Genomic DNA, 26,314 nt, shown 5'->3' on the forward strand with positions numbered 1-26,314 from the left:
AATTATTGTACACACAGCATAGTTTTAAACAAATAGTAAATTAGCATCCTGCCTTAGTGAAGATTTGTCATGTGCAAATTGGTCCAATGCAGTACTGTCAAACTTGAATTAAGCATAGAAGCCTCCACAATTCAAATCTTTATCAGTTAAAAAAAAAAAAGTAAATAGGTATATTTTAAAATCTCTGATAATATACATTTTTCTGCACTTTTAGGGTCTGGCTAATTTAAGAGAAGAGTATACATAAATTAGAACATACTATTCTGAAATATAGTAATTTATATATTGCTTAACTTCTTAAACAACTGCTTTTGGTCTTTATGATTATTGCTTATATATGAAAGTTTAAAATGGCCGGGCGCAGTGGCTCACGCCTGTAATCCCAACACTTTGGGAGGCGGCGGCAGGCGGAATCACCTGAGATCAGGAGTTGGAGATCAGCACAGCCAACATGTTGAAACCCCATCTTTACTAAAATTACAAAAACTAGCCAGGCGAGGTGCTGCGTACATGTAATCCCAGCTACTTGGGAGGCTGAGGCAGGGGAATCACTTGAACTCGGGAGGCGGGGGTTGCCATGAGCAGAGATCATGCCACTGCACTCCAGCCTGAGCAACAGAGCGAGACTCTGTCTCAAAAAAAAAAAAAAAAAAAAAAGGAAGTTTAATATTTGTTGCAGGCTAATAGCACATGTTGGAGTAACTTGAAATACAGGAAGAAATAAAATACTATTTGTAACTCTGAAAGTCATGGTTTAATTTTTTAAATATTGCAACTAGTTTTGATATGCCAGAAAACTCAGTAATGAGGTATCATATATACCCACAGCTAAACCATTAACTCAAACTCAATTGCTATATATTTTAAATTTAAGATTTTACTATACATATATTCATCATTGACAAATATAAGTTGTGAATAACAATGAGAAGGGTGAAATGTTTTAAATTCAGGTCAAAAGTAATTATTGATGAAGGATTCAATAAGCAACAAAGAAGTATAATGACAATTTTCTATCTACAGGATAGTTTGAGAGCCAAAGTTGGGAGTATCTGTCCTAAACCAAAACAGACCAACTCCACCCCACCCTCCAAAAAAAAGTCTTAGAAAAAAGACAAGAGTAATATGACACCTTGATATATTCCATAAATACAGTTTTGACGTGAGGAGGCCAAACATTAATAGTAGCATGCTGATCATACAATATTAATCTAAGCAGTAATTCTGGACCAGACCATAGTACTACTCCCAGAAGTGTTACTAGGAAATGTGAAAGCACAGGCATTTGGCTTTCAAGTCTGGAGAGCACTACTCACATGTAATGGGTAGGGATCAAAGATGTTAAATATCCATGGGGTCCAGACAAGCATAAAATGCCAATAGCAAGTGTCCTATTGCAATATTTTAATGATGTAATTTTCCCAGCATTTGAAATTATACTTTTAAACTATGGGTTAAGAATTCAATAAGCTGTGGGTTATCCCGAGAACCCTGTATTAAGTTCCGTATGCTCTCAAATTTCAGTATGTAATATCAAACTAAAACATCTAATCTAAAAAAAAAAACAGAAGAGACTGTTTCTACCAAATGATATGCCTCAAACAATGTTCTTCACAAATAGAGGAGTACTGAAGGTTTCAGGACTAACTATAGAGATGAATTCCAAAGCCAGCCTCACTCAAAGACCAGGCCAAACTGAGACTATGTTCATTCAGTTAACTGATAAGACCTATAGGTAGAAACATGAAGACTCAAAGGAAGAGCAAAGACAGAATTACAATGAAAAAACAACCAGAAGCAAAATGATTTTCCTGAATTTACAGACAGAAAACAGACAAGAATCCTGTCTCCCAGCTCTCAGTCCATTGCTCTTCCCATTATGCTGTGACAATTACCCAAAATTATATCAAAATATTATAGCTTAGTATGATTTTATAACTCTTCTCTCTCAAGAAAGAAGAAAACAGATTCCACCAATGTATAACCTCTACTAAGAAGCAGAAAACATTTCAGCTTCTTATTTGAAACATCTAAGAAAAGGCTAGGATGTTACTGTGTGTGTGTGTGTAGATTTTATTTATATCTATATAAAATACCTAGTAATATAATTACCAAATGAACTGAATCTGGAGTTAAAAGGTCCAGATTCCAGATCCTGTTCCACCTCTAGCTGTGTGGTATTAGGTTGGTCACAAAGTTTCTGAACACAAGTTTCTTCATCTGTAGAAGGGAGACAATAATACCTACACCTCATAAGGGTATTGAAATAATCAAGAATAAATATATAACATTCCTTGTTTTTAAAAAAAAAATTAGTCAAATATGAAACTCAGTTCAGCTAGTAGTAAGGGCAAAGACAAGTGAAGAAGCTGGCAGTGTTATTTCAAGGCAGGTAACCTACACTAGAAAAAGTCGGACCAAAGGAACAAAGATCCCTTTTCTTTCCCACTCTGGCCTCTATTCTTCTGTGCCTGCCTAGCCCCTCCCCAGCAGCTCTTAGAAGATGGCTTCCAAGAGCCGAAGTTAGGGGTTTAACATAGAGTAATGGAAGCAGACATCTAATGTCTGAAATAAAGAGAGATAATAATATAAAAGGAAAAAAAGCAGAGTGGGGGAAATGGGGATAGAATGTTGACAACGGGAGTCTTAGTTTTCGACTTTGGTTGCCAATCACCATATTCTTGCTCATGAAGTACACAGGAAGTATCTTGTTTCACCTTTATGAAGACCCTAATAATGAAAATACAGAGGCGGGTGGATCACGAGGTCAGGAGATCGAGACCATCCTGGCTAACACGGTGAAACCCCATCTCCACTAAAAATATAAAAAATTAGCCAGGCATGGTGGCGGGCACCTGTAGTCCCAGCTACTCGGGAGGCTGAGGCAGGAGAATGGCGTGAACCCGGGAGGTGGAGCTTGCAGTGAGCGGAGATCGTACCACTGCACTCCAGCCTGGGTGACAGAGCAAGACTCAGTCTCAAAAAAAAAAAAAAAAACAAAATACAAGTAACATGCCCCACCATTTTCAATCCACAACTCTCCCCACCTCAGGAAAATGAGCAGCATCACAAATGGTGATCCAAATATCACAAACAATGAGACACAAACACTGAGTGTTCCAAAAACCCATAACTACAGTTTAATCATAAGGAAAACATCTGACAGATTCCGAATAGGGGAGCATTCTAAAATATGCCTGACCAGTACTCCTCAAAACTGTGAGGGGACGGAGGATGGAGATTTGAGAATAACTAATCTGTTCAATTTTTTGTAAATCTAAAACTGTTTTAAAAAATAAAGCCTACTTTTAAAAAAAAATGAGTAGCTGAATCTAAAGACATGAGAATATCTGAAGATTTAGGAAGAATTTTACCAAATTCCTACAGAACCATTACAACCTTAAGTACAATAGTCTGTAACTGAAAATGCAAAATGGCAGAAAGTTTTCAGTTTAAGATCACATACTCACTTACCCAGGAGGCATTTTGTGAGCAAGCTTTAGAGACAAAAATATTAGTGTGGTGCTTCTCAAACTTCAGTGTGCATCAGAATCACTTTGAGAACTTGTTCAAACTAAGACTGTTGGGCTCCACATCTATAGCTTCTGATTCAAGAGACTGGGGTAGTGCCTATGAACTTATATTTCTAACAAGTTCCTAGGTGATGCTGATGGTGCTACTCCATGGATCACACTTTGAGAACCACTTGTTTGAGACTTCACAACTACTGTATTAATGGATAATATACAAATAAAATCATATGAGACCCTGAGTTTTTAATAGTACTTACTAATGAACAGGGAGAAGAAATCACAAACTTTGTGATAAAATCATCCAACCATTGAAGGGGCAAAGAGATTTCAGAGTATAAAAGTCTTGAACATGAAAAATCATAGGAAAGAGTGAGCTGTACAATCTGCTGACCAATCCAAGTAACAAAAAAAAGCACAGATCTTAAAAGACAAATATCCAAAAGTACTGCACTATTAATACGCAGCCCATGACATAAACTTGTACTTTAAAATGATATCATGAAATTGACTACACTTTAAAACATAGAAGAAAAACAAAAGAAGCTATGGAAATTGTAAAAGTATTGACTTAAAATACTGACTTTTAAAAAAGGAGAAAGAAGTATAAAGGAAAATACAGTACTACTTAAGATCTTAAAATATACAAAACAAATCAAAATCAAAGAATAAACTAATAAGAATAAGAATACAAAAGCTTCTTTTACTCTGGATAAAGCAGAAGTTGTTTTTTTTTTTTAAAGATAGAAATGAAGTATCAGAAGGAGAATTTGTTGTATATAGCTCAGAAGATAATATACTATTGATTAAACTCTACTTGACACAATTTATATTCAAAGAGCCTGGGGTCCTTTCCACTCATCTTTCAATTAATAAATTTGGATTTCTAAACTAGGCAACTGAACTGATACAGTAAATCACAGCTCCTCCACGACACTCCACCCCCACTGTAATGGGAAGGGTATTGTCCCATCCCAAAATTATCAATGACAATAGCTTTCATGGCTAAGGCAGAGACTCGGCAGAGTATGAACCCAGGTGATGATGAGTTGTGGGTACCAGGGGCTTCCTGCCTACATCTCTTTCATGCAGTGCTTCCCTTTTATTAAAATAAAGGCTAGAAATAAAATAATAAAGGCAGGCTTTCTTTTCTTTCTACCTGCCACTCTTGATGAGGATTTCTCTGCTCTTTATCTCACTACAGAAGAGACAGCAAGACACAGTTTTCCTCTTTTGATTCTAAGTACCCTATTTTGGGGGGGGAAAAAAGTTAATAAATATATAACATTTATTAACTTTTGTGGAAAAATTAAATTTCCCTTTAAGTTTCAGAATTACCACTTTTTCTCATAAAATTATTTATTTCATTTGGTCCATTCAAATGTCAGGAATCAGGATATTTCCCTGTATGCATTTCAAAATAAAAAGCTCCTTCATCTATTGTGCCTTTTACATTATGCTTATGAGTCTTGCCTAACTCAAGTAGCACAAATTAAGATATTGTACAGGCATCACTTTCTCCTACACATTGAAAATTCAACATTCTCTGAAAACTCCTCTTTGTTTCAAGTAGTAAGTTAAGACATATTTAACATGATAAACTACCTGAAGGTGCTCCAACCCAAGCAAGACCAAGGACGCCATCATCAAAATCTCGGTCTGTGAAGACATAGGCCAAACAGTAGTCATCATGATTCTGCTCAGAATTCAATTCCAGAAACTTCTCCACACCAATATTTGGGAAACGGAAAGGATTTGTAGGGTCCTTCTCATCAGCAGTTGTATTGATCTAAAATCCAAAACAATAATTTAGTAAGTAATTAATGTTAGCAGAGCTTTAGTGTAAATGTCTGCTCACCTTCTGCATACACCTGGACAATATGCTCCCATGGAAATCAGGCCTGAATTAAGGCTTCTAAGGTTGTTCCCACTGCCCACATCCCTGAGCTGATCACAGAAGGCAAAACAATAACAACAAACAAAAAAGAAAGGCTAGGTAGGGAAATTAAAATTGAAGATGCTAAATTTCTGAGCAAGTATTCGCCAGATTCCTGAACAATGAACACTTGGGAAGAAAAAACAAGTTTTGCTTTCAAAACCTCAAGTAAAGGAAGTATAGTTTCCCAAATTTAATTATCTGAACAAGTCTCCTTTAGTCCTAATCTCCTACATATGGTAACACTTACAAGGATATAAAACCCTGTATTTTAACTAATTACTAGAATATAAAATAGGTATCAAACCCAAGACTGTCAGTTCAGCAGACAAATCATTTTCCCGGTTTTCCTTGCCTAGAGAGTCACATGAGCCAAGCCAAACTAACTGCAAATTTATTTTTTTTTCCTGAATGTGGGCAAGAATTTTGCTTTCTAATTTAAACTCACTTCTTTTACTATTTCAAGCTGAGTTCTTCCAGAATGCTTCTTTTGATACTTAGCTACTATACTCCTACCACAGGTTCCTCCTTCAGAATCTGAATAATCTGTTCTAATACCAGACTTCTATTAAACAAAAGCTTTTATTTATTAGCCCCTGCATCCTTTCAGAGACCTGTGTGTCTCCTCTGAAGTCCTAGAACAATTTGGCTTTCCCCAGGTAAGCCAAGGAATTACAATATGAAAGTAAATGTTTTTACTGAAAGGCAAACCTCAGTCTATTTGAAAATGTTGGCAGTAGGAGGATGATATAATGGTTGATACAACAAGAATTACAGGTCTCTTTATGATCCGTACTCTCCAGTAAAACCAAGAGGCTCAGAAGCAGGGAGGCAAAAACACCATTGAGGGCAACTGCTTAAGAACAGATGTCAGAACGTCTGGTTTATCTATTAACAATTAACGAAAAACAATCAGTTACGGCCATTTAACACTAAAACAATTCAAAAGCAAGCACACTGTATGTTACAGATAGTCGATGCTTGAAGACATGCTGTAGATGGCTTTCTCTCACTAAATATAAAAATGAAATTTCCTAGTAATTCTCTAATACTGGCTATAAATAAAAATTGCATCTAAAGCCAGGCACGGTGGCTCACGCCTGTAATCCCAGCACTTTGGGAGGCTGAGGCAGGTGATCACCTGAGGTCAGGAGTTCAAGACCAGCCTGGCCAACATGGTGCATGAAACCTCTATCTACAAAAATACAAAAATTAGCTGGGCATGACGGTGGGTGCCTGTAATCCCTGCTACTCAGGAGGCTGAGGTGGGAGAATCACTTGAAACTGGAAGGCAGAGGCTGCAGTGAGCCAAGATTGCGCCACTGAACTCCAGCCTGGGCGACAGAATGAGACTCCTTCTCAAAAAAAAAAAAAAAAAAAAAAAAAAATTGCATTTAAAACTTAATTACCTATATTTAAATGGATTATTAATATTTGCTGACAATATAAATTTTAAATTAATAGGTTATGAACAATCTTCAACAGATAAAACTTTACTAAAGTTTTAATAAGAGGTAAGGTCTAAAAACAACCAACTACCACATTATTTACTTATATACATGCATCTCTTCATAATACAAATCATTTTCCTCAAAGGTACGTCACTAAAATGTGTTCAGGTGTTCTCTACTTTTCATTACTTGCATTTTATTGCTCTGCCTACTAAACAGCAACACTTATACCTCTTATCACTGTTATTTGTTCATTTAAGGATTTATATTGCTCACAGAATACATGAAAGCAATTAATTATGAACAATTCTTATACTGTAAATAAATAAATCATATTTCACCTTAAGAAAACCCAATTTAAGATTTAATCATACTACTGCTAAATTTAAGGACTACCTACAGCTATGTGGCTGAATGTATATATTAAACTTTTCTAGTATAGACATTTTATCTAACCATATGTGAAGAAAAATAGGAAAGCATACATATTAAGGAACCCTGTGGCAAATACTTTTGTGAAAGGATGATTTAAGTTCAGTTGTTTATTTAGTATATAAATATTGTTTCTTAAAAAGCTATACATATATATTTAGAATATTCAGAAATTTTTTGAAAAAATAGCCTAAATTTGTCAGTAATTTAATATTTATTTGTTTACCTGTAATTTACAACATTAAAACTAAATACTACGTGACCCTATCGCTCTGGATCAGCTTTTCTCAAAATGCCTAAAGTATTTTGGAATCTGTTGATGTTAATATATTTTCTCTAAAAAAAAAGTTTCATGGTCAAAAATTTAGAAAAATATGGGTTTCTTTCCTGAAAGACTTCTCAAAACTTGATCTATGTTACTGTGAGTTGCAAATTTTCAAGATTACAGTACTAAGGGTTTTTCCAACTTCCAATTTTATTTAAACACTGTATTTATCCTTTTTCTCCCCTGGAACACCAAATGGAACACACAGTGAAAAATACTGCACAAAACAAATTTTACGAAACTGAGGGATAATGTCGGTGGGGGGAAGAGTCAAGCACTAGAGCCATAGTTATTGAAGGGTCAGACCTTTCTTAATAATATGTTAATCAGACAGACTGAAAACACACTTTACCTCTACTATAGACCGGATTAAGACCTTATACATTTAATTCTTAAATCATAAACCCAAGTATCTGTGTGTGTGTGGGTGTGTAAATGCCAGGAGTAAAAAACTGCATCAACAGGTACAATTAAACTAAACTACTTAATTCATAAAGATAAAATTAAAAGCAAGCTTTTGTGTGTGTGTGTAAACATGGTCTGGATTGTTTCACTTTTTAAGTCTTTTTAACTATTTAAGGTCCTTACTCTTATGCGTTTCACCATGAAACTGATGTTACGGATTCCGGAGAAGTCTGTGGTCTGGTAAATTGTATCAATCGCTTTAACATGACTGGATATCTATGATTTAAAAAAAAGAACATTTTAGAGGCAATGTTGAAATATGAAAAAGATTATAAATTTCCATTTCCAAAATCAGTAATTATTCATGTCCTGTCACAATCAAATTTTTAAATGTCAACATTATATACTGGACAGAAATATAAAAAAGATTAGTGAGCTGTGCTGAGAGGGGAGATTCTATTTTCTTTTCCAGACTCCTCTAGCCAACAACAAACATGCACACTTCATTGTTTTTTTTTGTTTGTTTTTTTTTTTTGGAGACAGAGTCTTGCTCTGTTGCCCACGCTGGAGTGCAGTGGTGCAATCTCGGCTCACTGCAACCTCTACCTCCCAGATTCAAGTGATTCTCCTGCCTCAGCCTCCCAAATAGCTGGGATTACAGGCGCCTACCACCATGCCCAGTTAATTTTTGTATTTTTAGTAAAGACAGGTTTCACTATGTTGGCCAGGCTGGTCTTGAACTCCTGACCTCAAGTGATCCACCCACCTTGGCCTCCCAAAGTGCTGGCATTACAGGCATGAGCCACCACAACTGGCCCAAACATATACTCTTGTTTCAGTCACATAAAAATTTTGTTTCCTCAATCCAATCCTACAATGTCACACGTCCATTCCTTTTCACGTATTTCCTATGCCTAGAGTATGTTTCTCTATTTATCCTTCAGACTCAGCTCAAACATTTTTATAAGAACTTCCCTGACGGTTCAGGACACACAGTCATTCCCTGACTTTAATCCTTCTATTGCTGCATATTCTGTAAGCTTTCTTGACCCCTTTCTATATTTTTGGCACTGTTTTAGGCGCTGGGGATATAGTGGTGAACAAAACACAGAAGGTCCCTATAAATTTACAGAGGCTTATTTTAGTAGGGGAAGAAAGGGGGGAGATAATACAAATATAATAAACATACATTCAGATTTTGCTAAATTCTACAAGGAGATAAACGATGATCAACCCAAAAGCATGCATTTACCTAGCTGACCCCCAACTAAACTTTCTAGCTTCTAAACACTCTGTAGACAACCTTCCCAACTTCATTTACAAAAAGTACTCTTGCTACCATTTATGTGAAAACATGTATATATATGCTCAAAATTATTTTCAAAGAAACTGTAAAAACATAAACATAAAACAAGATGGGTCAAGTAAAAGCATTAACAATAATCTTTTAAAGGCAGCCCAGGCTGCCAAACACTGCTAATGAAATTCCTAACTGCTCATAGGGCTCATTATAAATTCATGCTATTTTGTCTTGAAATTTATTTGTTCCTTGGTAAATCCTACAAAATCTCATACCTTATTACTATTATGTTTTCCTCACTAGCTTCTCTTCCTCAGCCTATTCACCATATACAGATAGCTCCAATTTCTTCTCCTTTGGTTTCATTCTTTCCACATTCAATCTCTCAAGGCTACCCTTCCCTCAAGCTCTAGTTTCACATTTTCAAAATCCTAAGGGAAGAACTACCTAGCTTTTATACATGTTTAAAAGTAAGTTCATCCTCACCCCAAAATGATTCATTTATACTAGTGGTACCTCCATCTTCTCCATTTCAAATCCTTTGAGTCAAAAGTTCATTCATCAAATTCTTACTGGGTACCTTCAACAAGAAGGACATTTTGAAGGGCACCCTCAAAATATTTATACTTTAATGAGGGTTGAGAAGACACAAGTGCAAATAATAATGTAACTTAGAAAGTGCTACATACAATAAAAATACAGAATAAAATTAAATACTTCCAGTTGGAAGGATTCCTCCAACTTTCCCTCCTTTAAGACCACAAATGAAAATTCAACTCTCTTTCCAAAGCTAAACTTCAGAGTCATCATCTCCTTCAAGAAATCATTGTCTTACCCCTCTCTTTTGACACTAAAATATCCCAACTGGTCTTTCAGTTATCCATGTACTTATCTATTTTATCATATCACAACTGAAAATACATACTTTTTCCCAAAAAGAGAATACACTAACTTAAATTTTTAAAGGAAAGAATAGGTATTATAAAACAATATGGGAACTACTAAAATAGCACATAATCATAAATACCTGGGCAATCACAGCTTCTCGTGTTCCATAATATTTAAAGAACAAATGATCAGTCTGAATATAAAGCTGACAAGTATTTTTTTCAGCTGAAGTTGTACGTTTTTTCCTCAGGAGTTCTGGACCATTAGCAGCATGTTCTTCTTGAGGTATCTATACATCAAAAAGTCATTTCTGATAATTAGCATGCTTCAATACTATCATTTTATCTAATTAAGAATACATACTATAAACAATTTCATATTCTGCTTTATATAACACCCCAGGTATTTCTGCTGCCATTAAAAGTTCATAAAATCACTCTGTCTCATAATCTTCTCCATATAGATGATTTACTATCTATTCAAGGAACTCCTTCACTTTTACATATTTTCAAAACATATATTTTAATATGTATTCATTTAAATCTAAATCAAGTTGTATAATAGCTTATAATACTTTGATATCTTCTCTACCTCATATCTAATACCCATCTACCATCCAGTTCTGTCAAATTTATCTCCTAAATACCTAAGGTATCTACCCATTATCTCTGGCTCCACCACTCTAGCCCAAGCTACCATTACTTCTTACCTAGAGCACTGCAGTAAGATCAGTTTAATCAACCAATAGCCACTAATGGCCTTAGATCTCTTCTCCATACTGCAATCTTTTCAAAATGCAAATTTGAATATGTCATCCACCTCAATAATGTATTTCAATGACTTCCTATTGCTCTAAAAGATTAAGCCCAATATTCTTTATATGCTCCCCTAAATATCAACATTGCACAGCCTCTACTTAACTATCCACCTTTTCTCATTCCATATTACTTCACAAAGAGACCCTACAATGTTACACAACTCTAGCTGTCTGTGGTATAGCTATATAAGCTTTCTTTCCAATCCTCCAAAACAGTCTATCTCCTGCCACAGTCTTTGCACATGCTGACACTACCTCTTCTGATCTTGTTAACGGCTTCCTTCTTTCTTTAGACTTCGAGAAGGTCAATTCATCCATTATACCACTCCATAGAACCATATACCAATGTCTCTTACATAGTGCAACCTTACATTTATTTGTGGGATTATTTAATTTCTGTCCACATCCCACTTCACCCACTAGAATGTAAGTTCTGGAAAGAAGAAATCATCTCTGTTTGATCCTCACTGTAATGCTATCACCTAACACAGACTTGGCAGCAAAGAGTAAATGCTAAGTATTTCTTTCTTTTTTTTTTTGAGACAAGAGTCTCACTCTGTCACCCAGGATGGAGTGCAGTGGCACGATCCTGGCTCACTGCAAGCTCCACCTCCCGGGTTCACGCCATTCTCCCGCCTCAGCCTCTGGAGTAGCTGGGACTACAGGCACCCACCACCACAACCGGCTAATTTTGTTTTTGAATTTTTAGTAGAGACGGGTTTTCACCGTGTTAGCCAAGATGGTCTCGATCTCCTGACCTCGTGATCCGCCCGCCTCAGCATCCCAAAGTGCTAGGATTACAGGCGTGAGTCACCAGACCCGCCAAGTATTTCTTTTGAGAGTCTCACTCTGTTACCCAGGCTGGAGTGCAGTGGCATGATCATAGCTCAATGCAGCCTTAAACTCCTGGGCTCAAACAATCCTCCTGGCTAAGCTTCCCAAGTAGCTGGGACTACAAGCATGTATCACCACGCCTGGCTAATTTTTTAATTTTTTTGTAGAGACGGAGGTCTTCCTATGGTGCCCAGGCTGGTCATGAGCTCCTGGTCTCAAGTAATCCTCCTGTCTCAGCTTCCCGAAGTACTGGGATTACAGGCACGAGCCACTATGCCTGGCCCCAATTAAGTATTTCTTCAAAGAATTACCACTGCTATTGAATCCAAAAAGTCAAACATTTGTGAACACCTAAAAGGATTATCTTAAGTATTTTTGATGGCACAGTAATATAGAACCCAAATTGAATTTTAAGTCACAATTTCTTCTTCCTTGACATTTTCTTCTCCCTTAATAATTCCATGTGAACATACACAAAATGAAAAATTTGTATTATATCGCAAACACACAAAAAAGGATAACTATGTGAAATGATGGAAATGTTTATTTGCTTCACTATGGTAACCATTTTGACTATATGTATCCCATAACGTCATGTAATATACCTGATATATACACAATAAAACTTATTTTTAAAACAATTTGTATTATAGATGGGTACCAATACTACTGAAATAATGTAACATTTGGGGGAACTGTCCCCAAAGCCTATCTTGACTACTATTCTACTCAGGATTTTCATTTAGATGGTCTCCAGGTCTCAGTTTACACAGTTTGTAAATGACTCAAACATTGAGAAGTATTTCAAATCCACGTTATTTGTGAAATGCAGTTTATATTTACAATCATGTTATTCCACATAAAAAAGAATATATCTTAGCTAATGTTGAAGTTTTATATGTGAAAGATTTTCTATTCCAGACCAAAAAAAAAAAAACTGGATGCTTTAATGTGAAAATTCTATTTAAAGAAAGGTTTTAAATAAGAAATCAGTCTGAAATATGAAAAAGTGTTCCAAGCAGAAAAATTAACATAAAGGTGTTCAAGTTTATTTATCAAGTAGTTCAGATCTCCCATATCTTTACTGGGTTTTACTTTTTGTACAACTGTTCTCTTATTTATCATATGATTTTTCTATTATTCCTTCTGGTTTTGTCAAGTTTTGTCTTATATACTCTGAAGTTATAATATTATGGACATACAAATTAAAGGCTGCTATAATATAATGGAGAACTAAACAGTTTATCATTATGACACATCTATTTTAGTAATGCTTTTTTTTGCCTTAAAATCTACTTTGGCTGATAATAGATATATTTTTGTTAGAGTCATCAAATTTTACATCTTGTACCGTTTTACTTTCCATCTTTCTGCATCCTTATATTTTAGGAGTAGTTTTTGTAAAACAGTTTGTGGGGTTTTGCTGTTGTTAAATCCAATCCGATATTCTTTATCTTTTAATCGGTGCATTTAATCCATTTACCTTTAATATAATTACAGATATTTTGGGGTTTAAATCTCCAATTTTATTATCTTCTATTTGCCCTGCCTGTTCAATATTCTTCTTTATCTTCTTTCTTGCCTTGTTTTGGATTTTGAATTTTTATTCTATCCATTTCCCCATTAGCTTGTTAGTAATATATTTTACTAATACTTGACTTACCAAAATCAAATATAAATTATAACATTTACTTGTTCCTAGAAAAGAACCTCAGAACACTTAAATTACGTTTTTCCCACTCCAGTTTTAACTCCCTCTATACCCACATACACAACATACAAATATATACCACCCTACAAGTCTTTACTATTAGTGCTTTGTAGTATACAGTCAATATTCACTTAAAATTATCTAATGTGTTCTTTATTTAATACTTCAGATACAAGTTAGCATTTGAGCCTGCAATCTTTTCACCAGGAAAAAAACTACTTTCAGTATGTCAGATGGTTATATACTCCATTTGAAACGTGTTAATTTTACTTTTATCTATTTTTCTGAGTACAGCATCCTAGAGGATGGCAGTTTCTCTGTTTCAGCATATCCTACTGTCTTTTGGTTTCAACTGCTTCCAATGAGAAGTGAGCTGCCATGTTTACTGTTGCTTCTTTAAGAGTGATTAAACTTTTTCTCACTGGCTGCTTTTAAGATTGTATCTTTGGCTTTCAGACTTCTCAAATAATGTGCTATGGTATTGTCTTCACCGTAAAGTATTTATCCTGCCCTAATTACAGGGCTTAATGAATTTGTTGTCTGATATCTCTTTGTTACATTTGAAAAATTCTCAGCCATTACCTGTCCTTACTTGACTCTCCATTTTCCTCCTTCTAGGACATCAATTACATGATACATATATTAGACCTTCTGAATGTATCATCTATTTCTCTTACGCTCTTTTCTGTATTTTCCATCCTTTTCTTAGCAGTTTGCTCTATTTTCTTATACTATCCAAATCTAAATCCATCAAATTCCTAATTTTTGTTGTTACATTTGTCAATTCTAAATTTCCCATCAAGTTCTTTTGTTAATTTTTAATTTTCTGCTAAAATTTTAAATTTAGTCTTTATGACTTGAATATATTAAAGTCTGTATCAGATAATTTTCTTATCCAGGTACCATTTCCTTTGTCAGCTGACTCTCTTATTCTTCCATCGTGTTGTTTTGTTTCTTCATATACTGGTTACATTGAACTGAGTGCCAGGCTATGTATATGTATAACCACAGATTTGATGTGAGGTTGTGACTGACACCTTTCTCAAAAGATTTACTTTCACTTCTGGTAAGCAGAGTTAGGCTTGGTGCACTAGTAATCCTGGATCACCTTAATCCAATCAGGGACTGAGATGTGGTGTGAAACTTTAATCCCTGCGAGGAGAGGTTGAACATTTTATAATTTATACCCTTATTCTTAGGGAGTAGTCCTTCAAGGTCCCAACCAAAAGCTCTTCTGGGCAGATCCTAAACAATATTTTCATCCTCAGCCTCATGAGTCTGCACGGTTCTACTCTCCCTCTCAGTCTCTCAGCTACCTCCTCAGAAACTCAAAGACACACCTGGAGAAAAGGCAGAACCAAATACCAGGATTACCATTCTAGGTGTACACTTTTTTCTGAAATCTTGGCCGCATACTACTTCACAGTCATGTTATCTTTCCAATGCCTTCAAACAAATACATACAAATATACAAAACACATATATGGAAATATACATACACATATATTTTTAAAATATTTTTATTTTCAGGCCAGGTTGCTTTATATTAGTTGTACTAATCAGTTGTTCTCTACTTCTTAAAAACAATTCTTTATTAATTTTATACATTGTGAATGCATAAAATTTTATACAAAGTTTATAACTTGTCTTCACTTTAAGGTGTCTTTTATTTTAATATTCATACAGTGAAATATATTCATCTTTTTTATACTGAAAAGTCTTACGTATTCAAAATGTTTCTCCAGATCAAAATCCAAAATATTTTATAATATCTTTTGTGAAGTGTCTTTTCAAATGTTTTGCCCATTATCTATTAAATTTTTTTATTTTTTATTTTTAAATTTTGTGGGTACATAGGTATATATACTTATGGGGTACATAAGATATATAATACTTTGATAGGAATGCAATGTAAATCACATCATGTTAAATGGGGAGTCCATCCCCTCGAGCATTTATCCTTTTTGTTACAAAAAATACAATTACACTCTTTTAGTTATTTTAAAATGTACAATTTAATTATTATTGACTATAGTTGCCCTGCTGTGCTTTCAAATACTAGGTCTTACTCATTCTTTCTAACATGTTTTTGTGCCCATTAACCATCCCCACTTCCCCATCACTGCTCTAATACTCATTGCACCCTCTGGTAACCATCCTTCTACTCTCTATCTCCATGAGTTCAACTGTTTTAATTTTTAGTTCCACCAAATAAGTGAGAATATGTGAAGTTTGTCTTTCTGTGCCTAGCTTATTGCACTTAACATAATGACCTGCAGTTCTATCTATGTTGTCACAAATTACAGAATCTAATTCTGTTTTATGGCTAAATAGTACTCCTTCGTGTATATGTACCACATTTTCTTTATCCATTCATCTATTAACGGACACTTAGGTTGCTTCCAAATCTTGGCTATTGTGAACAGTGCAGCAACTAACATGGGAGTGCAGCTATCTCTATGATATATCTCTTCGGGTAGATGTGCAGCAGTGGGATTGCTGGATTATGGTAGTTCTATTTTTAGTTTTTTGAGGAACCTCCAAACTATTCTCCTTAGTAATTGTACTAATTTGCATTCCCACCAACAGTGTATGAGGGTTTCCTTTTCCCCACATCCTCACCACCATTTGTTATTGCCTGTCTTTTGGATAAAAGCCATTTTTACTGGGGTAAGACAGTATCTCATTGTAATTTTTATTTGCATTTCTCCGAGGATCAATGATTTTGAGCACCTTTTCATATGCGTGTTTGCCATTTGTATGTCTTCTTTTAGGAAATGTCTATTCAGATCTTTTGCCCATTTTGTAATAAGATTATTTTCTATAGAGTTATTTCAGTTCCTTATATATTCTGGTTATTAATCCCTTGTCAGACAAGTAGTGTGCAAATATTTTCTCCCATTCTATGGGTTGTCTCTTCACTTTGTTAATTGCATCCTTTGCTGAGCCGAAGCTTATAACTTGATGTGATCCCATTTGTCCATTTTTGCTTTGGTTGCCTGTGCTTATGGGGTTTTACTCAAGAAATTTTCATCCACATGAAAGTGGGGAGTTTCTTCAATGTTTTCTTGTAGCAGTCTCACAGTTGAGCACTTAAGTCTTAATTCATTTTGATTTGATTTTTGTATACGGTGAGAAATAGAGGTCTAGTTTCATTCCTCTGCATACAGATATCCAGTTTTCCCAGCACCACTTATTGAAGAGATTGTCTTTACCCCAATGTATGTTTTTGGCACCATTGTAAAAAATGCACTGTAGGTGTATCAATTTGTTTCTGAGGTCTCTATTCTGTTCCATGGGTCTATCTGTCTGTTTTCATGTCAGTACCATGCTGTTTGGTTACTATAGCTCTACAGTATAATCTGAAGTCAGGTAATATGATTCCTCCAATTTTGTTCTTTTTGCTCAGGATAGCATTGGTTATTCTGAGTTTCTTCTGGTTCCATAAAACATTTCAAATGGCTTTTTCTATTTCTGTGAAGAATGACAATGGTATTTTGGTAGCAATTGCATTGCTTTTTGTAATACGAACATTTTAACAACATTGATTCTTCCAATGTATGAACATAGAATATCTTTCCATTTTTTTGTGTCCTTTTCGATTTCTTTCATCAGTGTTTTATACTTCTCATTGTAGAGATCTTTTACTTCTTTGGTTAATTCCTAGGTATGTAATTTTATTTGTGGCTATTGCAAATGGGATTGCTTTTCTTTTTCCGACTGTTTGTTGTTGGAAACAACAGTAGAAATGCTACTGATTTTTGTATGTTGATTTTGTATCCTGCAACTTTACTGTATTTGTTTATCAGTTCTAATAGTTTTTTGGTGGAGTCTACGGGTTTTTCCAAATATAAGATTATATCATCTGCAAACAAGGATATTTTGACTTCTTCATTTCCAATTTCGGTGCACTTTATTTCTCTCACTTCTCTGATTGCTCTAGCTGGGACTTCCAGTACTATGTTGGGTGACAGTACTGAAAGAAGGCATCCTTCTTGTGTTCCCAATCTTAGAAAAAAGGCTTTCAGTTTTTGCCCATTCAGTATGATACTAGCTATGGATCCACTGTACATCACTTTTATTATGTTGAGATACGTACCTTCTATACGCAATTTTTTGAGCATTTTTATCAGGAAGGGATGTTGAATTTTATCAACTGCTTTTTCAGCATCAGTTGAAATGATCATATAACTTTTGTCCTTCATTCCATTATGATGTATCGCACTGACTGATTTGCATACGTTGAACCATTCTTGCATCCCTGGGATAAATACCACTTAGTCATGATGAATGATCTTTTTAATGAATTGCTAAATGCAGTTTGCTAGTATTTTGTTGATAATTTTTCCATCAATATTCATGAGACATAATGGCCTGTCATTTTCTTTTTTTGCTGCCTTTATCTGGTTTCAGTATCAGAGTAATACTGGCCTCCTAGAATGAGTTTGAAGTTTTCCCTCCTCCTCTATTTTTTGGAATAGTTTCAGTACAGTTGGTATTAGTTATACTTTAAATATTTGGTAGAATTCAACAGTGAAGCCACTGGGTCCCAGATTTTTCTTTACTGGAAGACTTTTTATTACAGCTTCAATTTCATTACTTGTTATTGGTCTGTTCAGGTTTTGAACATCATGGTTCAATCTTGGTAGGTTGTATGTGTCTAAGAATGTATCCATTTCCTCTACATTTTGCAATTTATTGGCATATAGTTGCTCAAACCCACTAATGATCCTTTGAATTTCATCTGTACCACTTGGGATGTCTCCTTTTTCATCTCTGATTTTATTTATTAAGTTCTTTTTTTTTCTTAGTCTGGCTAAAGGTTTGTCAATTTTGTTTATGATTTCAAAAAACAGCTTTTTGTTTCTTTGATCTTTCATACTGTCTTCATTTCTATTTCATTTACTTCTGCTCTGATCTTTATTATTTTCTTCTACTAATTTTGGGTTTGGTTTGCTCTTGCAAAACGCATCACTAGTGTATTTATTTGAAGTTTTCTTTCTTTCTGGATGCAGGCATTTATAGCTATATAAACTTTCCTCTAAGTACTGCTTTTACTGTATCCTACAGGTTTTGGTATGTTGTGTTTTCTTTGTTTTTTGAGACAGCGTCTCCCTCTGTTGCCCAGGCTGCAGTACAGTGGCACAATCTTTCTCACTGCAACCTCCTCCTCCTGGGTTCAAGCCATCCTCCTGCCTCAGCCTCCCAAGGACCTGGGACTACAGGCATGTACCACCACACCTGGCTAATTTTTAAACTTTTTGTAAAGAAAAGGTCTCACTATAGACCCCAGGCTGGTCTCAAACTCCTGGACTCAAATGATCATTCCACATCAGCTTCCTACAGTGCTGGAATTATAGACATGAGCCACCACTCCTAGCCATTAAGTTGTGTTTCCATTATCATCTGTCTCAAGAAATTTTTCAATTTTCTTTTAAATTTTTTCACTCACCTATTGGTCATTCAGGAGCATATTGTTTACTTTCCATGTGATTGTATAGTTTCAAAGACTCCTTTTGTTATTGATTTCTAGTTCTATTTGAGTGTAGTCAGAGAAGATATCTGATATTATTTCAATTTTTTGAATGTTTGAAGACTTGTTTTATAACCAAACATATGGTCTATTCGTGAGAATGATCCAGGTGCTGAGGAGAAATAAAAGTGTATTCTGCAGCCATTGGATGAAATGGTCTATAAATACCTATTAGGTCCATTTGTTCTATATTGCAGATGAAGTCTGATGTTTCTTTGTTGATTTGCTGTCTGGAAGGTCTATCCATTGCTGAAAGTGGGGTATTGAAGTCTCCAGCTATTACTGTATTGAAGTCTATCTCTCTCTCTTTAGCTCTAATAATATTTGCTTTATATATCTGGGTGTTCCAGTGTTGGCTGCATATATTTATTAGGTCATTTTTGCACTGTTATAAAGAAATAACTGAGACTGAGTAATTTATCAAGAAAAGATTTTAATTGGCTCATGGTTCTGCAGGCTTTACAGGAAGCATGGTGCTGGCATCCGCTTGGCTTCTAGAGAGGTCTCAGGAAGCTTATAAGCATGGGCAGAAGGTGAAGGGGGAGCAGGCACATGACACGCTGGAAGCAGGAGTAAGCAAGAGTGTCTGTGGGGGGAGATGCCACACACTTCTAAACCACCAAATCTCATGAGAACTCACTATCACAAAAACAGCACCAAGCCATGGAGGACCTGCCCCCATGATCCAAACACCTCCCACCAGGTCCCACCTCTAGCACTGAGGATTACAATTCAATAGAAGGTCTGAGCAGAGATATATCCAAACTATATTAATATATATTTACAGTTGTTAAATCCTCTTGCTGAATTGATCCCTTTACATACATACATATATATATACACACATATACATAAATATATATAATTACACACATTCATAAAAACATCTTTTAGGGTAGGAGTGTTGGTTGGGTTTATCGATGTATATCTGTATTCCTATTTACTCTGTATTTGAGACAGAGTCTTGCTCTGTCACCCAGACTGGAGTGCAGTGGCCCGATCTCAGCTCACTGCAACCTCCACCTCCTGGGTTCAAGTGATTCTCCTGCCTCAGCCTCCCGAGTAGCTGGGATTACAGATGCCCACCACTACACCCAGCTAATTTTTGTATGTTTAATAGAGACAGGATTTCGCCATGTTGGCCAGGCTGGTCTTAAACTCCTGGCCTCAGGTGATCCGCCCACCTCAGCCTCCCAAACTGCTGAGATTACAGGCGTGAGCTACCAGGCCCAGCCCCCTTTGTAATTATATAGTCACTGCCTTTGTCTCTTACAGTTTTTGTCCTGAAATCTATTTTGACTGATACAAGTATAGCTACTCCTGCTCTTCTGGTTTCCACTGGGATGGAATATCTTTTTCCACCATTTTATTTTCAGTCTATGTGTATCTTTACAGGTGAAATGTGTTTCTTGTATGCAATAGATCATTGGATCTTCAGGGTTTTTTAATCCATTTAACTACTCTATGTCTTTTGATTAGAGAGTTTGGTCCATTGACATTCAATGTTATTACTGATAAGTAAGGACTTACTCCTGCCACTTTGTTATTTGTTTTCTGGTTGTTTTGCGGCCTTCTCTTCCTTCTTTGCTTCCTGTCTTCCCTCTAGTGAAGCTGATTTTCTCCAGTGGTATGATTTAATTTCTTGCTTTTTATTTTTTGTGTATCTACCATATGTTTTTTGATCTGAAGTTACCATGAGGCTTGCAAATACTATCTTACAATCCTTATTTTAAACTGATGACAACAGTGATTGCATAAATAAGGAAGCAAAAAGAAGACTAATAAAAACTTTACACTTTAACTTTGTCCCCCTGCTTTTTAACCTTGTTTCTATTCATGCCTTATTGTAGTGTCTATATCCTGAAAAGTTATTTTATCAGTTCATCATTTAGTCTTTCTACTCAAGATATGAGTAATTTATATACCATAATCACAGATACACAATATTCTGTGTACTTATTATTACCAATGAGTTTTGTACCATCATATAATTTCTTATTGCTCATTCACATCCTTTTCTTCCTGACTGAAGAACTCTATTTAGCACTTCTTGTAGGACAAGTCTGGTGTTGATAAAATCCATCTGTTTTTGTTTCTCTGGGAAAGTCTTTATTTCTCCTTTGTGGTTGAAGGCTATTTCCCTGAATATACAGCTATAGGATAAAAAATTTTTTCCTTCAGCACTTTAAACACGTCATGCCACTCTCTCCTGGCATGTAAAATTTCTACTGAAAAGCCTTCTGCCAAATCTATTAGAGCTCCATTGTAGGTTATTTGTTTCTTTTTTCTTGCTGCTTTTAGGATCTTTTCTTTATGGCCTTTGCTGGTTTGATTATTAAATGCCTTGAGTTAGTCTTCATTGGGTTAAATATGCTTGGTGCTTCATAACCTTCTTACACTTGAATGTTGATATCTTTTTCTAGGTTTGAGAAGTGCTCTGGTATTATCCCTTTGAATAAACTTTTTACCCCTATCTCTTTCTCTATCTCCTCTTTAAGGACCTAATTCTTATGTTTGCCCTTTTGAGGCTATTTCCTAGATATTATAGGGGTTCTTCATTCTTTTAGAGTATTCCTTTTCTGTCTCCTCTGACTTTATATTTTCAAATAGCCTGTCTTCAAGCTCACTAATTCTTCTATTTTATCAATTCTGTTACTAAGAGACTCTGACGTACTCTTCAGTGTGTCAAGTGCATTTTTCAACTCTAGAATTTCTGCTTGATTCTTTTTAATTATTTCAATTTGTTTTTTAAATTTATCTGATAGTATTCTGAATTCCTTCTCTGTGTTATCATGAATTTCTTTGAGTTTCCTCAAAACAGCTATTTTTAATTCTCTGTCTGAAATTATTTAGTTTCTTATTTAGTTTCCTAGTGCCTTTATTTAGTGCCTTATTTAGTTTCTTTGATGAAGTCATGTTTTCCTGGATGGTCTGGACGCTTGTGCATGTTGGTTCATGTCTGGCCATTGAAGAGTTAGGTATTTACTGTAGTCTTCACAGTCTGGGGCTTATTTGTGCCTATCCTTCTTGGAAAGGCTTTCCAGGTGCACTGTCCATTTTTTAATTGGGGTTTGTGCTTTTTTTTTTTTTCTTAACTGAGTTATAACAGTTCTTTACTATTCTGGAAAAAAGCCTTTTATCAGAGATATTGTGGACATTTTCTCAGTCTGTGGCTTGTTTTCATATTTTTCTTAACTATATTTTTTGAGGCAAGGTTTTTCATTTTGATGAAGTCAGTTTATACATGTTTTTCATAGGGAATTTTTATGCCTTGAGAAATTGTTATCGAAAGTCACAAAAATTTCTCCTATGTTTTTTCCTAGTTTTAGTTTTAGCTTTGGCATATAGGTCTATTTTCCATTTTGAGTTAATTTTTGTATGAGGTGTGAAGTATAGGTGAATCTCAATTTTTTTTATATGGATATCCAATTGTTCCAGTACCATTTGTTGAAAAGACTGTTCTTTCCTCTTTTAAATTACCTTGTGACTTTTGCAAAAATCAACTGACCATGTGGACTCTCTATGTTGCTACATTTACCTGTATGTTTACCCTTAGGTCAAGATGACACTATCTTGATTACTGTAACTTTATACTAAGTCTTAAAAACCAAATACTATTAAATCTCCCATCCTTGTTCTTTTTTGAAAATTGTTTTGTCTATTCTAGACCTTTTACCTTTCAGTATAACTTTTAGAATCAGTTTGTCAATTACTAGATAAATGTCCACTGGAAGTCTTGATACTGACAGCACTGAATCTGCAGAACAATTTGGGGAGGACTGACATATTAACATTGAGGATTCCAACCACAAACAAAGTTTATTTCTCAATTTATTTAATCTTTAATTTTTCTTGGCAATGTTTTCTAGTTTTTCATGTACACATCTTGCACATATTTTGTTAAATTTATTCTACATATTTTATATTTTGATGCTATTTTAATTTTTTTCATTTTCTAAATATTTATTGCCAGTATATAAAATACGACTGTTTATACCAAATTTTAGCCTATGTCCTTGATAAGTCTGCTTATTGATTCTAGTAACTTTTTCTAGGTATACTCTTGTATTACCTTTAACTACTTCCTTTATAATCTGTATGCCTTTCATTTATTTTTCTTGCCTTATCATGGTGGCTAGGACTTTGAGTACAATGCTGAGTAGAAGTTTTTATTCCTTGGCTGGGCGCAGTGGGCTCACACCTGTAATCCCGGCACTTTGGGAGGCCGAAGTGGGCAGATCATGAGTTCAAAAGTTCAAGACCAGCCTGACCAACATGGTGAAACCCCATCTTTACTAAAAATACAAAAATTAGGCGGGCGTGGTGGTGTGCACCTGTAATCCCAGCTACTCAGGAAGCTGAGGCAGGAGAATCACTTGAACCCGGGAGGTGGAGGTTGCAGTGGGCCGAGATCACGCCACTGCACTCCAGCCTCGGCGACAGAGCGAGACTCCGCCTCAAAAAAAAAAAAAAGCTTTCATTCCTGGTCTCAAAGGAAAAGGACTTAGTCTCTCACTTTTAAGCATGGTATCAGCTGTAGGTTTTTTATAAAAGCTCTTACTAGCCTAAGAAAGCTTCCTTCTATTTTTAGTTTGCCATGTGTTGAGTGCTGAAATTTGGCAATGCTTTTTTACTAGTCTACTGAGATAATCAGAGGGGTTTCATCCTTTATCATGTTTATGTGGTAGATTACACAAATTTTCCAATGTTAATCTATTTTGCATTTCTGGTATAAACTTCATTTGAGCATAATGTGTTTTTTTTATATATTGCTGGATTTCACTTGCTAATATTTTAAGAAATTTTACTTTTACATTTCTGAGGAATATTGGCCTATAGCTTAGTTTTCTTGTAATGTCTCTGTTTGGTATGACTATCAAAGTAACACTGGCCTCATAAAATGTGCTATGAAGTTTTCTCTTTCTTTTTTTGAGACAGAGTCTCGCTCTGTCACCCAGGCTGGAGTGCAGTGGTGCAATCTTGGCTCACTGCAAGCTCTGCCTCCCGGGTTCATACCATTCTCCCACCTCAGCCTCCCCAGCAGCTGGGACTACAGGCGCCCGCCACCACACCCATCTAATTTTGGTTTTGGATTTTTAGTAGAGACAGGGTTTCACTGTGTTAGGAAGGTCTCGATCTCCTGACCTTGTGATCCGCCTGCCTTGGCCTCCCAAAGTGCTGGGATTACAGGTGTGAGCCAACATGCCTGGCCGTTTTCTCTTTATTTTCTTAAGGACTTTAAGACTGTCCTTAAGGATAAACTCTGAGAATACGGATCCATAAATTAATTCATAGCATAATTAACTAAACCCAATTTCTTTTCCATCATTTTATGACCCAAATCCAAAATAATAAGCTATTTTCTTTTCTTTCCTTTTTTTAATTTTTTTTTTTTAAGTAGGGTCTCACTCTGCAACCTGGGCTGGAGTACACTGGCGCAATCATGGCTCACTGCAGTCTCAACCTTCTACATTCAAGCAATTCTCCTACTTCAGCATCCTGACAAGCTGGGACTACAAGAGTGAACCATCTCACCTTCTCTTTAAATGTTAAAACTGTGTCTTTTCATTTAAATTGCATTTCTTTTACACTCATTTGGTCTTTTTTTTTTTAATCACTCTAACCATCTCAGTTTCTTAATTAATGTGCTTAGTCCATTTATTTTTTTTTTAATTAAAAAAATAGAAACAGGGTCTCACTATGTTGGCCAGGTTGGTCTTGAACTCTTGGCCTCAAGCAATCTTCACACCTCAACAGTCCATTTATACTTAATGCAGTCGTCAATATGGTTAGATTTAAACTTACCATCTTGCTATTTATTTTCCATTTGTCCCATCTGGTTTTTTTTTCCTTTTTCTCTTCTTCCTAACTTCTCTTAACTGTTTTTAATTACATTTGATTTATTTTATTAACCTGTTAAATTATTTCCTCTTCTTTTTTCAATGGTTGCTCCAGGGCAGAGGAAATTCCTGCAAACTTTTTCTGAAAAGGCCTAATAGTAAACATTTAGACTTTTGAACAACATGTAGTTGTTCTCTATCACAACTATTCAATTCTGCCACTATAATGTAAAAGCAGTCACAGACAACCTATCAATGAATAGGTGTGGCTGTGTTCTAATAAAACTTTACTTACAAAAGCAAACATCTGACCCACAGGCTGTAGTTTGCTGACCCCAGCTCTATGGTTTACAATACCCATCTTTATCACGGCACAGTTTACCTGCCAAAATTACACCACTTCACAAATTGTTTAAGAAACATACTTCTATTCTTCTTTCTCTTGTCCTTTGCACTACTGTCATAAATTTTGATTCTCTGTGTATTACAAAATCCACTATACCTTATTATTTTGACTTAGGTAATAATCTCCTGAAGATTTTTTTAAATGAGAAAAAAAACTGCTTAATATTTATCTATATAGTTACTATTTTATGTTCTTCACTCTTCTGTGTATATCTGAGTTTCCATCTGGTATCTTTTTCTACCTGAAGAACTTCCTTTAATGTTTCTTACAGTGTACGTCACCTAGACACAAATTCTCTCAATTTTCATTTAAAAAGATCTTTAATTTGCCCTTGTTTTTGAAAATTATTTTCTCTGAATATAGAATCCTAGTTTGGCAGGTTTTCTTTCAACACTTTGAAGATGTTATTCTATGTCTTCCAGTTTGCACTGTGTGATGAGAAGTCACCAGTTATACTTATCTTTGTTCCCCTGTATGTAAATGTATCTCCTTTTCTGTGGCTGCTTTTATGGTTTTTTATGATTTTCAAGTGTTTGCAATAATTTAATTGTAATATACCCTGGTATGGTTTTGTGTTTATCCTGCATGTGTTTCATTGAGTTTCTTGGGCCATGAATTGAAATTTTTCCTCATATCTGAAAAATTCAGAGGCATTAATTTTTAAATAATTTTTTCTGCATCTCTTCCCTCGGATGTCAATTATTTTCCCTCTGTGCTTTGATATGGATACTGTCTATTGTTTTATTTTCCTTTACTCAAGTATACTCATATTGAGTTCTGCAGTAATTAATTTTCTTTTAAGCCTATCCACTAAATTTTTTACCTGAGATAATATATTTTTCACCCTAGAAGTTCCATTTGGTTCTTTATTAGAATTTCCATTCTCTCCTTTTTGTGTTCATGTCT

General features: G+C 35.2%; 1 protein-coding gene across 3 annotated transcripts in view; it reads right to left on the reverse strand.

Moving 5' to 3' along the window:
* LOC116463538 (disintegrin and metalloproteinase domain-containing protein 10) overlaps positions 1–26,314 on the reverse strand; it is a 158,711-nt gene that overhangs the window by 40,660 nt on the left and 91,737 nt on the right. For all 3 annotated transcript variants that reach the window (XM_032146673.2, XM_032146674.2, XM_058434685.1), the window contains exons 6-8: positions 10,407–10,556; positions 8,263–8,355; positions 5,136–5,319 (exon numbers count right to left, since the gene is read on the reverse strand). In XM_032146673.2, the coding sequence (XP_032002564.1) occupies positions 5,136–5,319; positions 8,263–8,355; positions 10,407–10,556 (427 nt within the window). The remainder of the gene's footprint in view (positions 1–5,135; positions 5,320–8,262; positions 8,356–10,406; positions 10,557–26,314) is intronic.

Source organism: Hylobates moloch, unplaced genomic scaffold (genome assembly GCF_009828535.3).
Source record: "Hylobates moloch isolate HMO894 unplaced genomic scaffold, HMol_V3 SCAFFOLD_40, whole genome shotgun sequence".
Lineage (NCBI taxonomy): Eukaryota > Metazoa > Chordata > Mammalia > Primates > Hylobatidae > Hylobates > Hylobates moloch.